General features: G+C 35.4%; 1 protein-coding gene across 4 annotated transcripts in view; it reads right to left on the bottom strand.

The window, feature by feature from the left end:
• CDKAL1 (CDKAL1 threonylcarbamoyladenosine tRNA methylthiotransferase) overlaps positions 1-16,248 on the bottom strand; it is a 654,884-nt gene that overhangs the window by 337,100 nt on the left and 301,536 nt on the right. For all 4 annotated transcript variants that reach the window (XM_073877631.1, XM_025891077.2, XM_073877633.1 and 1 more), the window contains one exon: positions 2,918-3,021. In XM_073877631.1, the coding sequence (XP_073733732.1) occupies positions 2,918-3,021 (104 nt within the window). The remainder of the gene's footprint in view (positions 1-2,917; positions 3,022-16,248) is intronic.

The following is a 16,248-nucleotide window of genomic DNA, read 5'->3' as shown; positions in this document are numbered from 1 at the left end:
ACACCTGAATTATTAAAGAACAAATATGCAAAAGTCACAGAGGTGAGAGAGAATTTCTTCTATTATACTTACCTCAATAATTATTCTTCACAATTTTAAAGCTCACATATAGGAAATCTGTAAGATCAGTAATATCCCAAAGTCTTTTGCAGAAAAAAAGATAATGAACTAACTAAGGCCTTTAAAATGTGAGCTATCAACAGGTACTTCCTATAGGGGGAAAAAGAGTATAAGGCCATTCTCAGCATGAATTTTCTTTTCTCAAATTAAGAGAATGAAAGGTAACAGTCACACCAAATAGCCTCTATCTATAGAGGCATTTTTCCTAAAACATGTTTTAGCAGCAAAAGAAAATCTGTCATTTGACTCCAGTCATTAATGTCTGTTACAGATGTTTCAATATTCTCACTCAAAATTAGACTTCTTGGATTCACTTTAAATTCCTTCAGTTTAAGTAACATGTCTTCTTCATAAGAAGAACACAGCCAATTACTTCCTGTAAGTTATCTCGAATCCTAACAACAAACAATACTAACTGTCACAGTAATGAGAAAACCATGGGCTGGAGGGGGCCACATACCTTCTTCGGACCACAGTGGCTGGTCAGCAGCAGAACACTGTTTCAAATTCAAACTATCCTGTGGCAAAGAGCATCTAATACCTGACAACTTAAAAGTTTTCCTAACCACTCTGGCTTGCCTAGGAAGTTATGACCTCAATATTTTAGTAACACTATCATACATCAATCAAATGAGCTCACCAGTCCAAAAAGTAGCACTCAGTTTCAGCTCTAAAATACAGATAACAAGACACCAGAAAGATGTTACATGGCCAGCATTCCATGGCTGGGAATAAAAAGGCAATACACCTACACACGCATACCCAAACACACACTCATGATGATGGAAGCAATACTAAATAAATCTCTTCGAATGCTTCCTCTGTGAATAAACACTACATCACTGCTAACCTCTGATATATTCTTTGTAACATTCACCTTAACTGGCCCAAACCACGAGGCTATGATGATGCTAAATGACAATAAAGTCTGACCGAAGTCATACCCTGTACTTCCATTGCTCAGAGGGCATTTCCGAAGATAAGTAAGATAAATCAGAGAACTAAGTTGGATATCTTCAGAAAAATTCTATGATTAGTTTATAAAAACTATGATTATTCCTTTCTGGTTTTTACCTCAAGTCAAATGTAATACATACATGTGTCCAATTAAGGAGGGCATGTGATGTAATGAGCACTGGGTGTTATATAAGACTGATCAATCATTGACCTCTACCTCTGGAATTAATAATACACTATATATTAATTAATTGAATTTAAATAAAAATCAATCAATCAATGTGTCCATACTAAGTCATGAAGTAATCACATCAAAATGTTAGGATAGGTTATAGGTGAAGATAGATTATAACGGAGCCAAGAGAATACGTTCATGTCCTAGATGGTGATTTATCAGTTTTAGATCTTTAAAATAAATTTTCAGAGTAAAGTGAGAAAATTTATTTAAGTTATATTTAGCTGTGGATAGAAATGCATAATGTTGGAAAAGTACTTTGAAAGAACTAATTCATACTCCTACCAATTTGAGTGTTTGGTGGATAGATCATAGAGTTTTAATATCCCCATTTTCTGACAAATATATGGAAAAATAAACACCAATTTAGAATGCCAGCAAAGGCATCATTTTTCAAATAGATTAGGTTTCTGTGCAAATTTATGCCCTTTCTGAACACGCCTTAACATAGTCATGTTGTACAAAAGACAATCACTCAGACTGTTTTTCAGATTAGATAATTACCTGGCTCTAAAACAGAACACTGGCAGGAGTCAATGAGTTGCCTTTTATTTCTTGTTCAATATAAGTTGAATGTGAATGAAGGAAGGGACTGAACTAAGAATGTAAAAATAGAAAAAAATTGTTGGGAGGTGTTAATAAATCAATCAAGGGTACTTTTCTCTCTATTATAAAGAGCATTCCAAATTCATGTTGATAAAAGCTTTATTTATAGATTATTTTTTTTATTTATAGATTATTTATAGATTAAATAAAGAAATGCGTTCGGAACTCATGCTTTCACTTCTAGGGCGTGAAGTACTGAAAGTAGCACTCCAACTTACTTGCTAAAAGGAAAAGTACATTGCCAATAACTATTAACCTACAAGATTATGAGACAATAGATTATATCATATTGGATGTAAAGACACACCAATGTTATACACACATACTATAAACAAAGACAAAAGAGGAAGTTTATGGTTTAAGCAGTTATGTGTCAACACAACTGTGACTCATGTTAAAGATAAGTCTTATTATATGCTGAGAGATACCTAAACAATCACATTTTCTAGCAAGTGATGATTCGGAAGTAGCTGGCCACCCACGCAAGGAATTATTCTCATTAGGACTCTCTACCCGTACCACTCTTTGCTGGTCCAAAGTTCTGCAGATAAAGAGGGTTATCTTTATTGACTGATAATAAAATCTACCTTTTTCAAGACTCCTGGAAACACTTATTCACTCTACATTCCAAATGTCCAAAAAGTACCAAAGAAAGAGTCGGAAATCTTGAAAAGTATTTCTCTCAGTCCACAAAAGTCTTAACACACATCAGATGGTCATGGATTTCATTTTTTTTTTATTTTTGTCTTTTCTGTGAAGTGAAAGTGGGTGATAAAGTTCAAAACACATCATAAGAAAATGGAAGAGTGGTAAAAGAAGAGTAATGTGAATACTAGAACCTGGCTGAGTGATGTGGGAACATTTCTGCCATATCTACTAAAATATTTATAAACTCTTCAGAAAGCTAAAGAAGCATGTATTTAAAGGGAAGGGTTATTTAGAAGACTATTATAATTTATTAAGAAGGCTAAAATCGCACATAATTCTAGAAACTCTTACCTTGAAAAGACTGTCTGGCTCTTTCTACTAGTTCATCAATTGGGTAACTGGCCAAATTTCCTCTGGCATGTTTGGTTTTGCAGTAGGTACAAGCATTGAGACACCTGTTCAAATGATAGCAATAAATGAGGCTCAAATTTTTAAAAAAGACAGTACACACTTAACATGGAAAAAGACCTAAAACATACACCAAGATGTTATTTTAGTAACATGTGCCACTTTATATGAAAAATACTAAAAAACCAATACCTATCATACTTCATACTCATTTAATTTCCACAAGGCACAGAAATTAACAATTTGCAATTTTTTAAGTTTCAACTATCCAAAAATGCACAAATCACACAGGATTATCTTCCAAACGAACATACTGATGAGGAACAAAGTTTATAAATGCTTACAATGATTAAGTGATCAAAAGAAACTTAAGATCCACATTTTTTTTTAAACCTGTGACATTGCTTGGCCATTGTAAAAGTAGAAATTTAGTACTGCTTATGTATATTGTATTATTTAGAAATAATAAAGCATATTCATTTAACTTTTAACTAATGATATAAGAATAAATAGGCAACATAGTATTCTCATAAAAATACACACCCTTAGAAATTTTCAGATAACATTTTTCACTCCTGAAGTCAGAAAAAATATATTAAAACAAGTCCAATGAATACTCCCTAGGATTATATTAGAGAAAGTAAATAAGGAGAATGACATTAGTTTTGAAAAATAAAAAAATAGATTTCCCAATAGTCTGTAGACATGATAAAGAGTTATCTTTGAAAAACTAAAACACTGGCTCTACTCTCATAATTTTTAAATATAATTTAAATAAATTTTGTTATTATAAAAGAAATAGTTACAACATAATAGAACAGTCCTACACCAAAAAGGTTCAACAACACTGAACAAAACAAGAAAATAACTCTTCATTGATTCAACTGCTAAAATGAACAGAAAAACACCATCATAATACAAATGCTTTAAAATTTCAAAATGAGAAAAAAATGAACTTTTAATAATTGAACCTAACCAATGTGTAATTCTGTTAATATTTCACTATGAGATACATATGAATCACTGTACTCAGCAGCCAAATATGCAATGCTTAATTTCTTTTTTTTTTTTACAAGATTTTATTTATTCATTTGAGAGAGAGAGAGAGAGAGAGAGAGAGCGAGCATGAGCAAGAGGAGAGGCAGAGGGAGAAGCAGACATCCCGCTGAGCAGGGAGCCCAATATGGAGCTCGATCCCAGGACCCTGAGATAATGACCGGAGCCTGAAGGCAGACGCTTAACAGACTGAGGCACCCACGTGGCCTGCAATGCTTCATTTCTGATTTTTGCAAGGCACTCTTAAGTAACACATATATTTAGAAATGATTTTTACTGTTTATCCAACCACATAATCTTAAAAAACTACCATTCTTTTCTTCCTTAACCATTTACTTTTTTTTTTTTTTTTTTTAGATAAAACACAGATTGTGGCCTCTCTCTTATGAGCACAAATTCTAGTCTCCGAGTTGTTATCGGTCTTCTCTTTTCAATTTCCATCTGTTCCATAAGAAGGGAAAAGAGAAAACTGTTGCTGGCTCTCCCTGGGAGAGTAACTCACTTTTGTTTAGTCTTGACTGAGCATCACACACTTTTTTGGATGTTTTATACACATTACCCATCTTACAGATGAAGAATCTACTTCAAAAATGTCTGATAATCACCTGATACCACAGAAATACAATGAGACATAATATATATATATATACATATATGCTATATGGTTGTTCATAGCAATCTGAAGAAATCTAGAAGAAATGGACAATCTAGAAGAAATGCACCAATTCCTAGAAACATACAAACTACAAAGATTACGTCATGAAGAAACAGAAAATCTGAATAGATTAATAATGAGTAAAGAGATTGAATCATATCCCACCAAAGAAAAGCACAGGACTAGATAGTTTCACTGATAAATTTTGTCAAACATTTAAAAAAGAATGAATACTAATCCTTTCAAACTCTTCCAAAAAGCAGAAGAGGAGGGAACACTCTTGAACTCATTTTTTGAGGTTATTACTATCCTGATATCAAAGCCGGATAAGGACATTTTAAGACAAGAAAACTACAAGTGAATATCCTTCACGAATACAGATGAAAAAAATCTCAACAGAATACTAGCAAACCAAATTCAACAGCATACTAAAAGAATCACACCCCACGATCAAGTGGAATTCATCCCTCAGAAACAAGGATGGTTCAACACACACAAATGAAGAAATGTGATACAACACATTAATAGAACTGAGGATAAAAATCATACATTCATCTCAACAGATACAGAAAAACTATCTGACAAAATTCAACATCCAGTCATAATAAGAACGTTCAACAAACTGGGTATAGAATACTGTACTACAAGATGATAAAACCATACATGACAAACCCACAGTTTACATCATACTCAGTGGTGAAAGGGTCAAAGCTTTTCCTCCAAGGTCAAAAACAAAGGCATCCACTCTTCCCATTCCTATTCAACACAGTCATGTAAGTCCTAGCCAGGGTAATTAGACAAGAAAAATAAATAAAAGGCATCTTAATCAGAGAAGTAAAATTATGTTTGCAGATGACATGATTTTTTTTTTTTTTTAAGATTTTATTTGTTTGAGAGAGAGACAGACAGAGAGAGAAAGTGAGCACAAGCAGTGGGGGAGAGGGAGAAGCAGGCTCCCTGATGAGCAGGGAGTCCGACTCAGGGCTCAATCCCAGGACTCTGAGTCATGACCTGAGCCCAAGGCAGATGCTTAACAGATTAAGCCACTCAGGTGCCCCTGTTGATGACATGGTCTTATCCATTAAAAAATCCTAAAAACTCCACCAAAAACCTGTTAGATCTAATCAATGAAGGTAGTAAAGTTAGAGGATACCAAATCAACATACAAAAAAACAGCAGCATTTCTATACACTAACAATGTATCTGAAAAAGAAATAAAATAATCCAATTTACAGTAACACCAAAAACAATAAAATACATAGGAACAAATTTAACCAAGTAGGTAAAAAACCTATACACTGAAAATAATAAGACAATGATGAAAGAAACTGAAGAAGATACAAATAATTGGGAGAAATAGTCCATGCTCATGGATTGGAAGATTTAATACTGTTAAAATGTCCATACTGCTCAAAGATGTCTATAGACTCACTACAATCCCTACCAAGATTTTCCATGGCATTTTTTACAGAAATAGAGAAAATAATCTTACAATTTGTCTGGAACTACAAAAGACTCTTAATAATAGCTAAAACAGTCCTGAGAAAGAAGAACACAGCTAGGAAGCATCACATTTCCTAATTTCACACAATATTACAAAGCTACAGTGATCAAGACATTATGGTACTGACATAAAAACAGACAAATAGACAAATGCAAGAGAATTAAGAGCCCAGAAATAAGCCCATGCATATACACTCAACTAATATTTGACAAAGGAGCCAAGAATATTCAATGGAGAAAAGGTTAGTCTATTCAATAAATGTTGCCAGAAAAACTGGATGTTCTCTTGCAAAACAATGAAACTAGACCACTGTCTTATACCACTCGCAAGAATTAATTTGAAATGGATTAAAGATTTATATGTAAGACCAAAACCCATAAAAGTTTTAGAAGAAAACATGAAGAAACTTCCTTGACATGGGTCTTAGCAATGATTTTTCAGATGTGACACCTTAAAGCTTAGCAACAAAATCAAAAATAAACAAGTGGGACTACATCAAACTAAAAAGCTTCTTCACAGCAAAAGAAGTGATCAGCAAAATGAAAAGGCAAACTACGGATTGGGAGAAAATATTTTCAAACCACACATCTAATTCGTAATATAATAAGTGATTCAAACATTTGATTATTATTCCATAATAAGAAATCCTAATATCCAATAAGGGCTTTATATCCAAAATATAGAAGGAACTCAATAGCGAAAACAAGCAAACAAATAATCCAATTTAAAATGGCCAAAGAATCTGAATAGACATTTCCAAAGAAGACATACAAATGTCCAACGGGTACATGAAAAGGGGCTCAACATCACCAGTCATCAAGGAAATGCAACTCAGAACCATAATGAGGTATCACTTCACGCCTGTTAGGAAGGCAATCATCAAAAAGACAAAAGATAACAAGTGTTGGTAAGGATGTACAGAAAAGAAAGGGAACATCTGGCCACTGTTGGAGGGGATGTAAATTGGTGCAATCACTATAAAGAACAGTATGGAGGTTCCCCAAAAGTTAAAAATACAACAAGCATATGATCCAACAATTCCACTTCTGAGTATATATCCAAAAGAAAGGGAATCACGATCACAGATGTCTGCATCCTCATTGTCATCCCATTATTTACAATAGCCGAGACATAGAAACAACTGAAGTTTGTCCAACAGATAAACAGATGAATAAAACACATGGCGTGTGTATACGTATATACACATACACAATGGAACATTATTCATCCATAAAAAAGGAGGAAATTCTGCCATTTCAAACAACATGGATGAATACTGAGGGTTTTATTATGCTACGTGAAATAAGTCAGACAGAGAAATACAAAGTGTGTATGACCTCACTTATAGGTGGAATCTACAAACAAACCCATAGAAACAGAGAAGAGAATGGTGTTTGCCAGAAGTGGGGAGTGGGGGTGGGAAATGGGTGAAGGTGATCTAAAGGTAGAAACTTCTAGTTACAAGCAAAATTAAGTTCTGGGGATGTAATGTACAGCACGGTAATTATAATTATCAGTACTCTACCTTATATTTGAAAATTTCTGAGAGCTAGATCTTAAAAGTTCTTATCACAAGAAAAAAATGTTAACCATGTGGTTAGCAGGGAAATCTGTTAACTAAACACTGTGGTAAGCATTTCACAATATAGACATATATCAAATCATTATGCTGTATATACTCTGAACTTATACAATGTGATATGTCAATAATATCTCAGTAAAAATGGGGAGGGGGGAGAAGTCTAGTAAGTAGCTTGCTCAAGACACATAGCTATGATTCAAATCTAGGCCTGACAAATTTCAAACTTCACGCTGTTTCCATACCAATCTGACTCCCCAGAATAAATGTGTGTCAAACATCCTAGCTACACACAGATGCAAATAATAAACTAGTCAATCATCTGACAAGAGATACAAGTAATGTAGCATATGGATTCAAAGATATGGCCAGTACTTATCATCCTGTATATGAAGTTAGTTGTCTAAAACATGTGTTTCTCTCTTTCATTCTTTGGAAATCTAAGACTTCTTTTCCATCCACCAGCCCAAACCAGTTATTCCATCCTTCTTTACAAACTGTTTTTCATCTTCTTGCTGGCACTGGGGCAAAATGTGTTATGTCATTTGATATGCCATGTCTTTTTAAATTCTACTGCTCAGGTTCTCGCTGCCCTTCTCAAGTGGCACCACGGTAATGTTCAATGCAGCAAGCCCTACCATTCCTTTACCTGTGATATCCCCTTATGATGGGCTCACTCTGGGTAAATCAGCACTCTTGCAGAGAATCTGCTCTCTTTGCCTCCTGAAACTACTTCACGTCTCTTGACCCCTTTCTCTTATTTCTATTACCAATGGAGAATTCCATAAATTAAGTGGACAATCTTAATAAAAGCTACTACTATTTCTGACTTGGGCTATTTCTTAAAAGTAACTGTCTTGAGGGACATCAGCCTGAAGAAGGGGAAAGAAAACAGAAGGAGAAGTAAACATGTATGTGAAACATTTATAACATGAACGAATAAACACATATGAAGTATTTAGAATAGCATCCGTACCTAGTAAGTGATTGGTAACTGTTGGCCACTGGTTGTTTAATGTGACTGTTCTAAACAATTCTGTAAAGAAATAATTATGCATTATCATGTTCCAGATGTACCTAACTTTATGGAACAGATGTGCTGCTGATGGGTTGGCTTAAACCAATTGTGGAAACCAAATCATATTTTCCTACTGGCTCACTTAATAAAGGTGGAAATGTAACCCCATGGAAAACTCACTCATGAAAATCCACTAGAACATTTTAATAAAACAAGGTGATATTTGGAAACATTTATAATAATCAAAATAAGCCAGTAAGTATAAATATTACATTAAGAATTCAAAATATTCTTCACTAAACTGCTCCCCTGGGGTTAATTAGGGTGGCTGATGTGATATGTTTTTGAAGTTCTAAACTCTTTATTGTATAAGATAGGTTCATCCTTATCTGCGGTTATCAAAATATGTTATTTTGATAAAGTGAAAATTTCTATAAAGCGTATTTCTTCAAACATGTTATAACAGCACTATCTCAAGCATTAAATCTGCTATGCCTTACACTTAAAAAAGAGAAAGATTTGTTATAATACATAAGAAAGATATGTACAACAAAATCAGAAAAGAATGAGTTTTTGATGATATTTAGGTTAAAAACAATTTTCTCAATTTCGACATGACAAGCTTCCAATAAAATAAAGGGATTCATCATAGAAACCTTTACTGGATACTTTCAGTTATCTGTAAACAATTAAATAATTGTTTGGGAGTAAGAACAACAAGGCTATTTCTTCAACCGTCAGAAAACAAAAGATCTTTGAAGGCTGACTGTTGAAAGCCAAAACCAAAAAGAGATGCCTGTGAAACTCCAAGGAAGATGGAAAATCCTGAAGAGCCCTCAACTGTCCTGACAGAATAATAAAGCGAGCACACCACACCTACTGCTCTGTGTAAGGGTGTCATATGGCCACAGGCCAAGAAGGAACTAAACACCTCAAAAGCAAAGACAGATTTCAGCATTCGATTTAGCAGTACAACTCTAAAGTCTTAAAAAGCATCTGTGGCAGAATATTTTTAAGTTACGGAAACCAAAGAGATGAAATAACAATTTTCACAAATTAAAATATTTCAAAGGGCTCAAATGCATAACAAAATGTCAAATTTAATACCTAAGCCACAGAAAGCAAATGAAAACTAAAAGTTTTAACATATTCAGTTTTTTTCTTTTAAAGAGCATCTTTAAATATCACAAGTTCTGAAATAATTTAAAAATCAGAGTTATACTTTTAAAAATTCACCCATACTGATATCTTTTTTTTATGGGGGAGGAGAAAAAGCCTATGTGACTCAGAATTTCCTTTCTCTCTGTGTTTTAGGGTCAAAACTAAATTTAAATATGCAAAAAAACTATTGTGGACTCAGACATTAACACTTCAAACTAGCATATTCAGTTTCATTCACATAATTCAATCCTTATTTACTTTTAATCAATTGACAAAGTACAATACTCCTCAAAGCTTCAACAACCTTACAAAATAGTAAGCCCTTTACAGCGCTAAACCTTACAAAAATCATGCTGTGGGTCAGCCACATTCTTCCATAACTGAAGTAAAATGAAGCAAACCAAAACAAACAAAACAAAACAAACAAACAAAAAAACCTCAGGAAACAAAAGGTTCACCACACAGGGTGGGTTGTGCCAGACTTGGCTGTTAAATATAGCCTATTTTGAGCCCTCATCTTGGTTTTAAAAGTATTTCCAGGAAAATTATAAACCTTTTGCTCTTTTAAACAAATGTAAGAGATACTCCTATCAGCAGGATCTGATTAGATCTTCAAACGATAATATAATACCTGTTTGCCAAGCTCAAAATCCTGAACAAGCAAAGGAAAAATGACATCCTTAAAAACTAACAAAATATAGTTCCAAAACCTTACATTCTTTAAGCTTCCTGTAGCCAGGAAGCCTCCAACCTGAACTGAATCTCCCCACCAGGGTGACTGACTCCATCTTCTGTCCCCAACTCCAACATCTTATTCTAATAATTACAATCTCTCTCTTTAACTGTTACCTTTCTGAAGTTGCTTTTCCTTTTGAAAAAGAAAGGAAGGGAGGGAAGGAGAGAGGGGGCTTGGGGAGCACCTAGACTTTCTCCTACTTATACTGAATTCAGAAACAACTGCAGCTACATTTTTCTCTTATTCTACCTCCATTAGCTACTGGGCTACATCCTTTGCTTCAAAAAGATGTTCCAACATATTTCAGCTCTATATGCTTATTTCCCATTCCCTTTACCTAACACAATTACCCTTATCATCACCACCCATTAATCTGTGTAAAAATCACCACAACCTTTAAAATCACCTGGTTGGGGGGGTGGGGGGGAGTGGGGAGAGAATTGCTAACAATAGTAAAAGGTGGTTGCTCAATGCTGGACACTCAGTCATGCATTTTGTATGGTTTCATTCATCCTCACAGAAATCTTGATATCAGTATTTTTATCACTAACTTTCATAGAGGAAACTGAAGTTGAAAAAGAGTAAGAAATTTACTCAAAGCTACACAGACAGCTCAATAAAAGATGAATCTTTTTTTTTTTTTTTACGTAAACTCTACACCCAATGTGGGTCTCAAACTCGTGACCCTGAGATCAAGAGTTGCATGCTCTTCCAACTGAGCCAGCCAGGAGTCCCCAAAGATGAATCTATCTTATCTGGAACTACTTCAGCACTGATGGTACTTGACCTCTCTTAAGATACAACCTATCTTACACATGTGTGTAAGAACACATGATGGGTGGGGAGGATCCTAGGAGGTGGATTGGGAAGCTCCAGGAAAGGGTGTCCTCACCTTGAGAGTACTGCACTGACAGAATCTGTCTGATGCAACAATTCTGGAACTCCGGTTCCTAAGGGCTAAGAGCTTACAACTTCTAGGGGAAGATCTGGATGGCAACTTTTGGGTAATTTCAGCTCTTAGCTCAAGAGTGGCTCCCATCCTACCAACGCCTTACCCCTAGCCATGTAGCAAGGCAGCTATAGATATGTTCTGAGAGCAGCTTACACACAGCATGTGGGTGCTAGGGTGCGTAAAAAGGACCCTGCCCCCAAAATATCAGGAATGATGCTCTGATTGCCACTTCTTAGCACAGAGCCTCAAGATAAAGAGGTGACAGCCACTGTAGCACCTCCCCACATTGTTAAAAGTCTCTACCTCTCTAGGTGAAGTGACTGTCAGAAGATTTAAAGGGCCAGCATCCCTCCTCTCCCTTCATTTTTCACTTGTTTTCCTTTGGGGAGCCCAGATATTAAAGATTAGGACACTCAAAAAACAACTGCACATATGAGCAAAATTAGAAAGTGACCACACATGCCCAGAAAAAGGATCAGAAAAGACCTGAGAAGATCCTAAGTTCATTCCTCAGGCTGACCCTCACCACAAACAAAGTGTACAACAATTAAAAAATAAACAATAACAAAACCCAGCAAAACCTGCGCAGGGCGAGAATCTGATTTCCCGAGTTACCACATTATCAGATAAATGTCAGGTGTTGAAAAAAAAAATCACAAGACATACAAAGAAACAGGAAAGTATGGCTCATTCAAAGGAAAAAGATATGTCAACAAAAACTGTCCCCAAGAAAGTCCTATAGCAGATATACTAGACAAAGACTTTAAAACAACTGGCTTTTCTTATCTTTTTCAACAATGCTGAGTGAAATAAGTCAATCAGAGAAAGACATGTATCATATGACCTCACTGACATGAGGAATTCTTAATCTCAGGAAACAAACCGAGGGTTGCTGGAGTGGTGGGGGGTGGGAGGGATGGGGTGGCTGGGTGATAGACATTGGGGAGGTATGCGCTATGGTGAGCACTGTGAATTGTGTAAGATCGTTGAATCACAGACCTGTACCTCTGAAACAAATAATACGTTATATGTTAAAAATAGCAGGAGGGGAAGAATGAAGAGGGGGAAATCAGAGGGGGAGATGAACCATGACAGACTATGGACTCTGAGAAACAAACTAAGGGTTCTGGAGTGGAGGTGGGTGGGGGGATGGGTTAGCCTGGTGATGGGTATTAAAGAGGGCATGTTCTGCATGGAGCACTGGGTGTTATATACAAACAATGAATCACTGAACACTACATCAAAAACTAATGATGTAACGTATGGTGATTAACATAATAATAAAGAGAAAAAAATAAGACAACTGGCTTTTTCCAGTTTTTTTTTTAATTAACATATAATGTATCATTTGTTTCAGGGGTACAGGTCTGTGATTCATCAGTCTTGCACAATTCACAGTGCTCACCATAGCACATACCCTCCCCGATGTCCATCACCCAGCCACCCCATCCCTCCGACCCCCCTCCCCTCCAGCAACCCTCAGTTTGTCTCCTGAGAGATTAAGAGTCTCTTATGGTTTGTCTCCCTCTCTGGCTTTGTCTTCTAAAACAACTCTCTTAGAGATGTTCAAAGAACAAAAAGTGTGCAAAAATCAAGAGAACAATGAATGAAAAAATGGAAATAAAAGAACAGAAAGCATAAAAAAAAAAGAAATTCTGGAGCTGAGAACTACAAGAAGCAAAATGAGGAATTCACTAGAGAGATTCGGCATCAACAACCAAAAGACATGGGGATGAGCTGAAAAGGAGCACAGATTTTATTGTTGTTGACATTAAGCTGGTATACATTCAAATTAGTGTTGTAACTTTAGAATGTTAAATATAATCCCCATGGTAACCATAATGAAAACAGCTACAAAATATAAACACAAGGAAATGAGAAAGTTACTTAAAACTTTCACTATAAAAAATCAACTAAATGCACAGGAAAACAGGGGCATCTGGGTGGCTCAGTCATTAAGCATCTGTCTTCAGCTCAGGTCATGGTTCCAGGTTCCTGGGATCAAGCCCTGCATCAGGCTCCTTGCTTGGTGGGAAGCCTGCCTCTCCCTCTCCCACTCCCTCCTGCTTGTGTTCCCTCTCTCACTGTCTCTCTCTCTGTCAAATAAACAAAATCTTAAAAAAATAAAAAATAAAATATAAATGCAAAGGAAAACAATAATGCAGTAAATTAGGGGCTAAAGCTTTATAAGGCATACAGAACACAGGACAAAGAGAGAAGTCAGTCCCTCCTTATTAGTAATTAAATGCAAATGAATTAAACTCTCCAATCAAAAGACAGAGGTTGGCAGAACGGATAAAAACACAAGATCCAACTATATGTTGTCCATAAGAGACTCACTTTAGATCCAAAGACATAAAGAGGTTGAAAATAAAAGGATGGAACAAGATATTCCCAGCACTTAATTACCAAAAGACAGCAAGGGTTGCTATGCTAATATGACAAACAACAGGCATTAAATAAAAAAATGTAATGAAAACAAAGAAGTGCATTATAAGTTGATACAAGATTCAATACTGCAAGAAGATATAACAAGTATAAACATTTACACAGTAATGACACACCATCAAAATATGAAGCAAAAACTGATAAAATTCAAAAAAGAAATAGTTCTGCAATAGTAGTTACTTTAATGTCCACTCTCAATAAGGAACAGAACAACCAGACAGAAGGAAAGTAGGCACAGAGAACCTAAGCAATACAATGAACCATCTAGATCTAACAGAACATTCTATAGCAACAGAACACACATGGCACATATTCCAGGACAGACCATAGGTCAGGACACAAATTAAGTCTCCACAGATATAAAAGTATCTTCTCTGAACCCAACGAACGAAGTCAGAAATCAGAACACAAAAATTCACAAAGTTGTGGAAATTAAACTATATACTTTTAAACAACCAATGGATCAAAGGAGAACATACTTACTGATGAAGGAAAACAAAAATACCACACACCAAAACTTATGGGATGCAGACAAAGCAGTACTAAGGAGAAAATTTATAGCTATAAGCACTTTTTTCTTTTTCAAAGAAAGATCTCATATCAACACCCAACTTTATAACTTAGGAAAAGAGAAAAAGAAGAATAAACTAAAACCAAAGCTAGCAGAAGGAAATAATAAAGATTTGAGAAGAGATGAATGAAACAGAGAACAGAAAAACACCTGAGAAAATCAACAAAAAAGCTGGTTCTAGAAAGATCCACAAAATTGACAAACCTTTAGCTACATGGACTAAGAAAAAAACACTCAAATTACTATAATCAGAAATGAAAGTGGGACATTACTAACAATTCTAAAGAAATATACAGGATTATAAGAGACGTACCATGAACAACTGTATACCAACAAATTGGATAACCTAGTTAAACTGGATACATTCCTGAACACACAAAACCTACTAAAAGCAAGTCATGAAGCAATAGGGAATCTAAATAGGTCTATAACCACTAAAAAGCTTAAATCAGTAATCAAAAGTCTCCTAACAAAGAAAAGCCTGGAACCTGACGGCTTCATTGGTGAATTCTACCTAACACTTAAGAAGCAATACCAATCCTTCTCAAAATTTTCCAAAACCTGAAGAGAAGGGAACACTTCCTAACTTATTCTATAAGGGCAGCATTACCTTGATACTAAAGCCAGGCCATGACACCACAAGAAAAATTACAGACCAATATCCCTTATGAACATGAATGCAAAAATCCTCAACAAAATACTAGCAAACACAACTCATTAGCATGTTAAAAGGATTATACATTATAATCGTGTAGGATTTATTCTTGGAATGCAAGGATAGTTCAGCATACAAAAATCCATCCATGTAGGGGTGCCTCGGTGGCTCAGGTGGTTAAGTGTCTGTCTTCAGCTCAGGTCCTAGGATGTTGGGACCCAGCCAGAGAGTCAGGCTTCCTGCTCAGCGGGGAGCCTGCTTCTCCCTCTCCTTCTGCCCCTCCCCCCACTCATTTTCTCTTGCACATGTGCTCTCACTTGCATGCTCTAATAAAATCTTTTAAAAAAAATCAATCCATGTAATATGCCATATCAACAGAATTAAGGAGAAAAAACAACACATGATCATCTCAATTGATGCAGAAAAAGCACTTGACAAAATTCAACATCTTTCCTGATGAAAACAATAAACTAGGAATAGAAGAAAACTTCCTCAGCACAATAAAAGTCGTATGTGAAAAACAGCGAGGATCACACTCAAAGTAAAAACTGAAAGCTTTTCCTTTACAATCAGGAACAAGGCAAGGATGCTCATTTTTACCTATTCAACATAGTTCTGGAAGTTCTAGCCTGAGCAATTAGGCAAGTTAAAGAAACAAAAGGCATCCAAATTGGAAAGGAAGAAGTAAAATTATCTGCTTACAGATGATATGATCTTCTATGTAGGAAATCCTAAATATACCCCCCAACACCAGAATAAATTAATCCAGCAAAGTATCATGAACAAGAGTCAATATACAAAAATCAGCTGCATTTCTATACATAAACAATGAAAAATCTGAAAAGGAAATTACAAAAACAACTTCATTTACAACCACATCAGAAAGAATAAAATATTTAGGAACTAACTTAATCAAACTGAAAGTTACTTACACAATAA

The sequence above is a fragment of the Callorhinus ursinus genome, unplaced genomic scaffold (genome assembly GCF_003265705.2).
Source record: "Callorhinus ursinus isolate GAN/ISIS: 27379988/994484 unplaced genomic scaffold, GSC_fseal_2.0 scaffold26, whole genome shotgun sequence".
Classification (NCBI taxonomy): Eukaryota; Metazoa; Chordata; class Mammalia; order Carnivora; family Otariidae; genus Callorhinus; species Callorhinus ursinus.
Note: the sequence above shows the minus strand (reverse complement) of the source record. Positions and strands in the feature narration are given on the sequence as shown.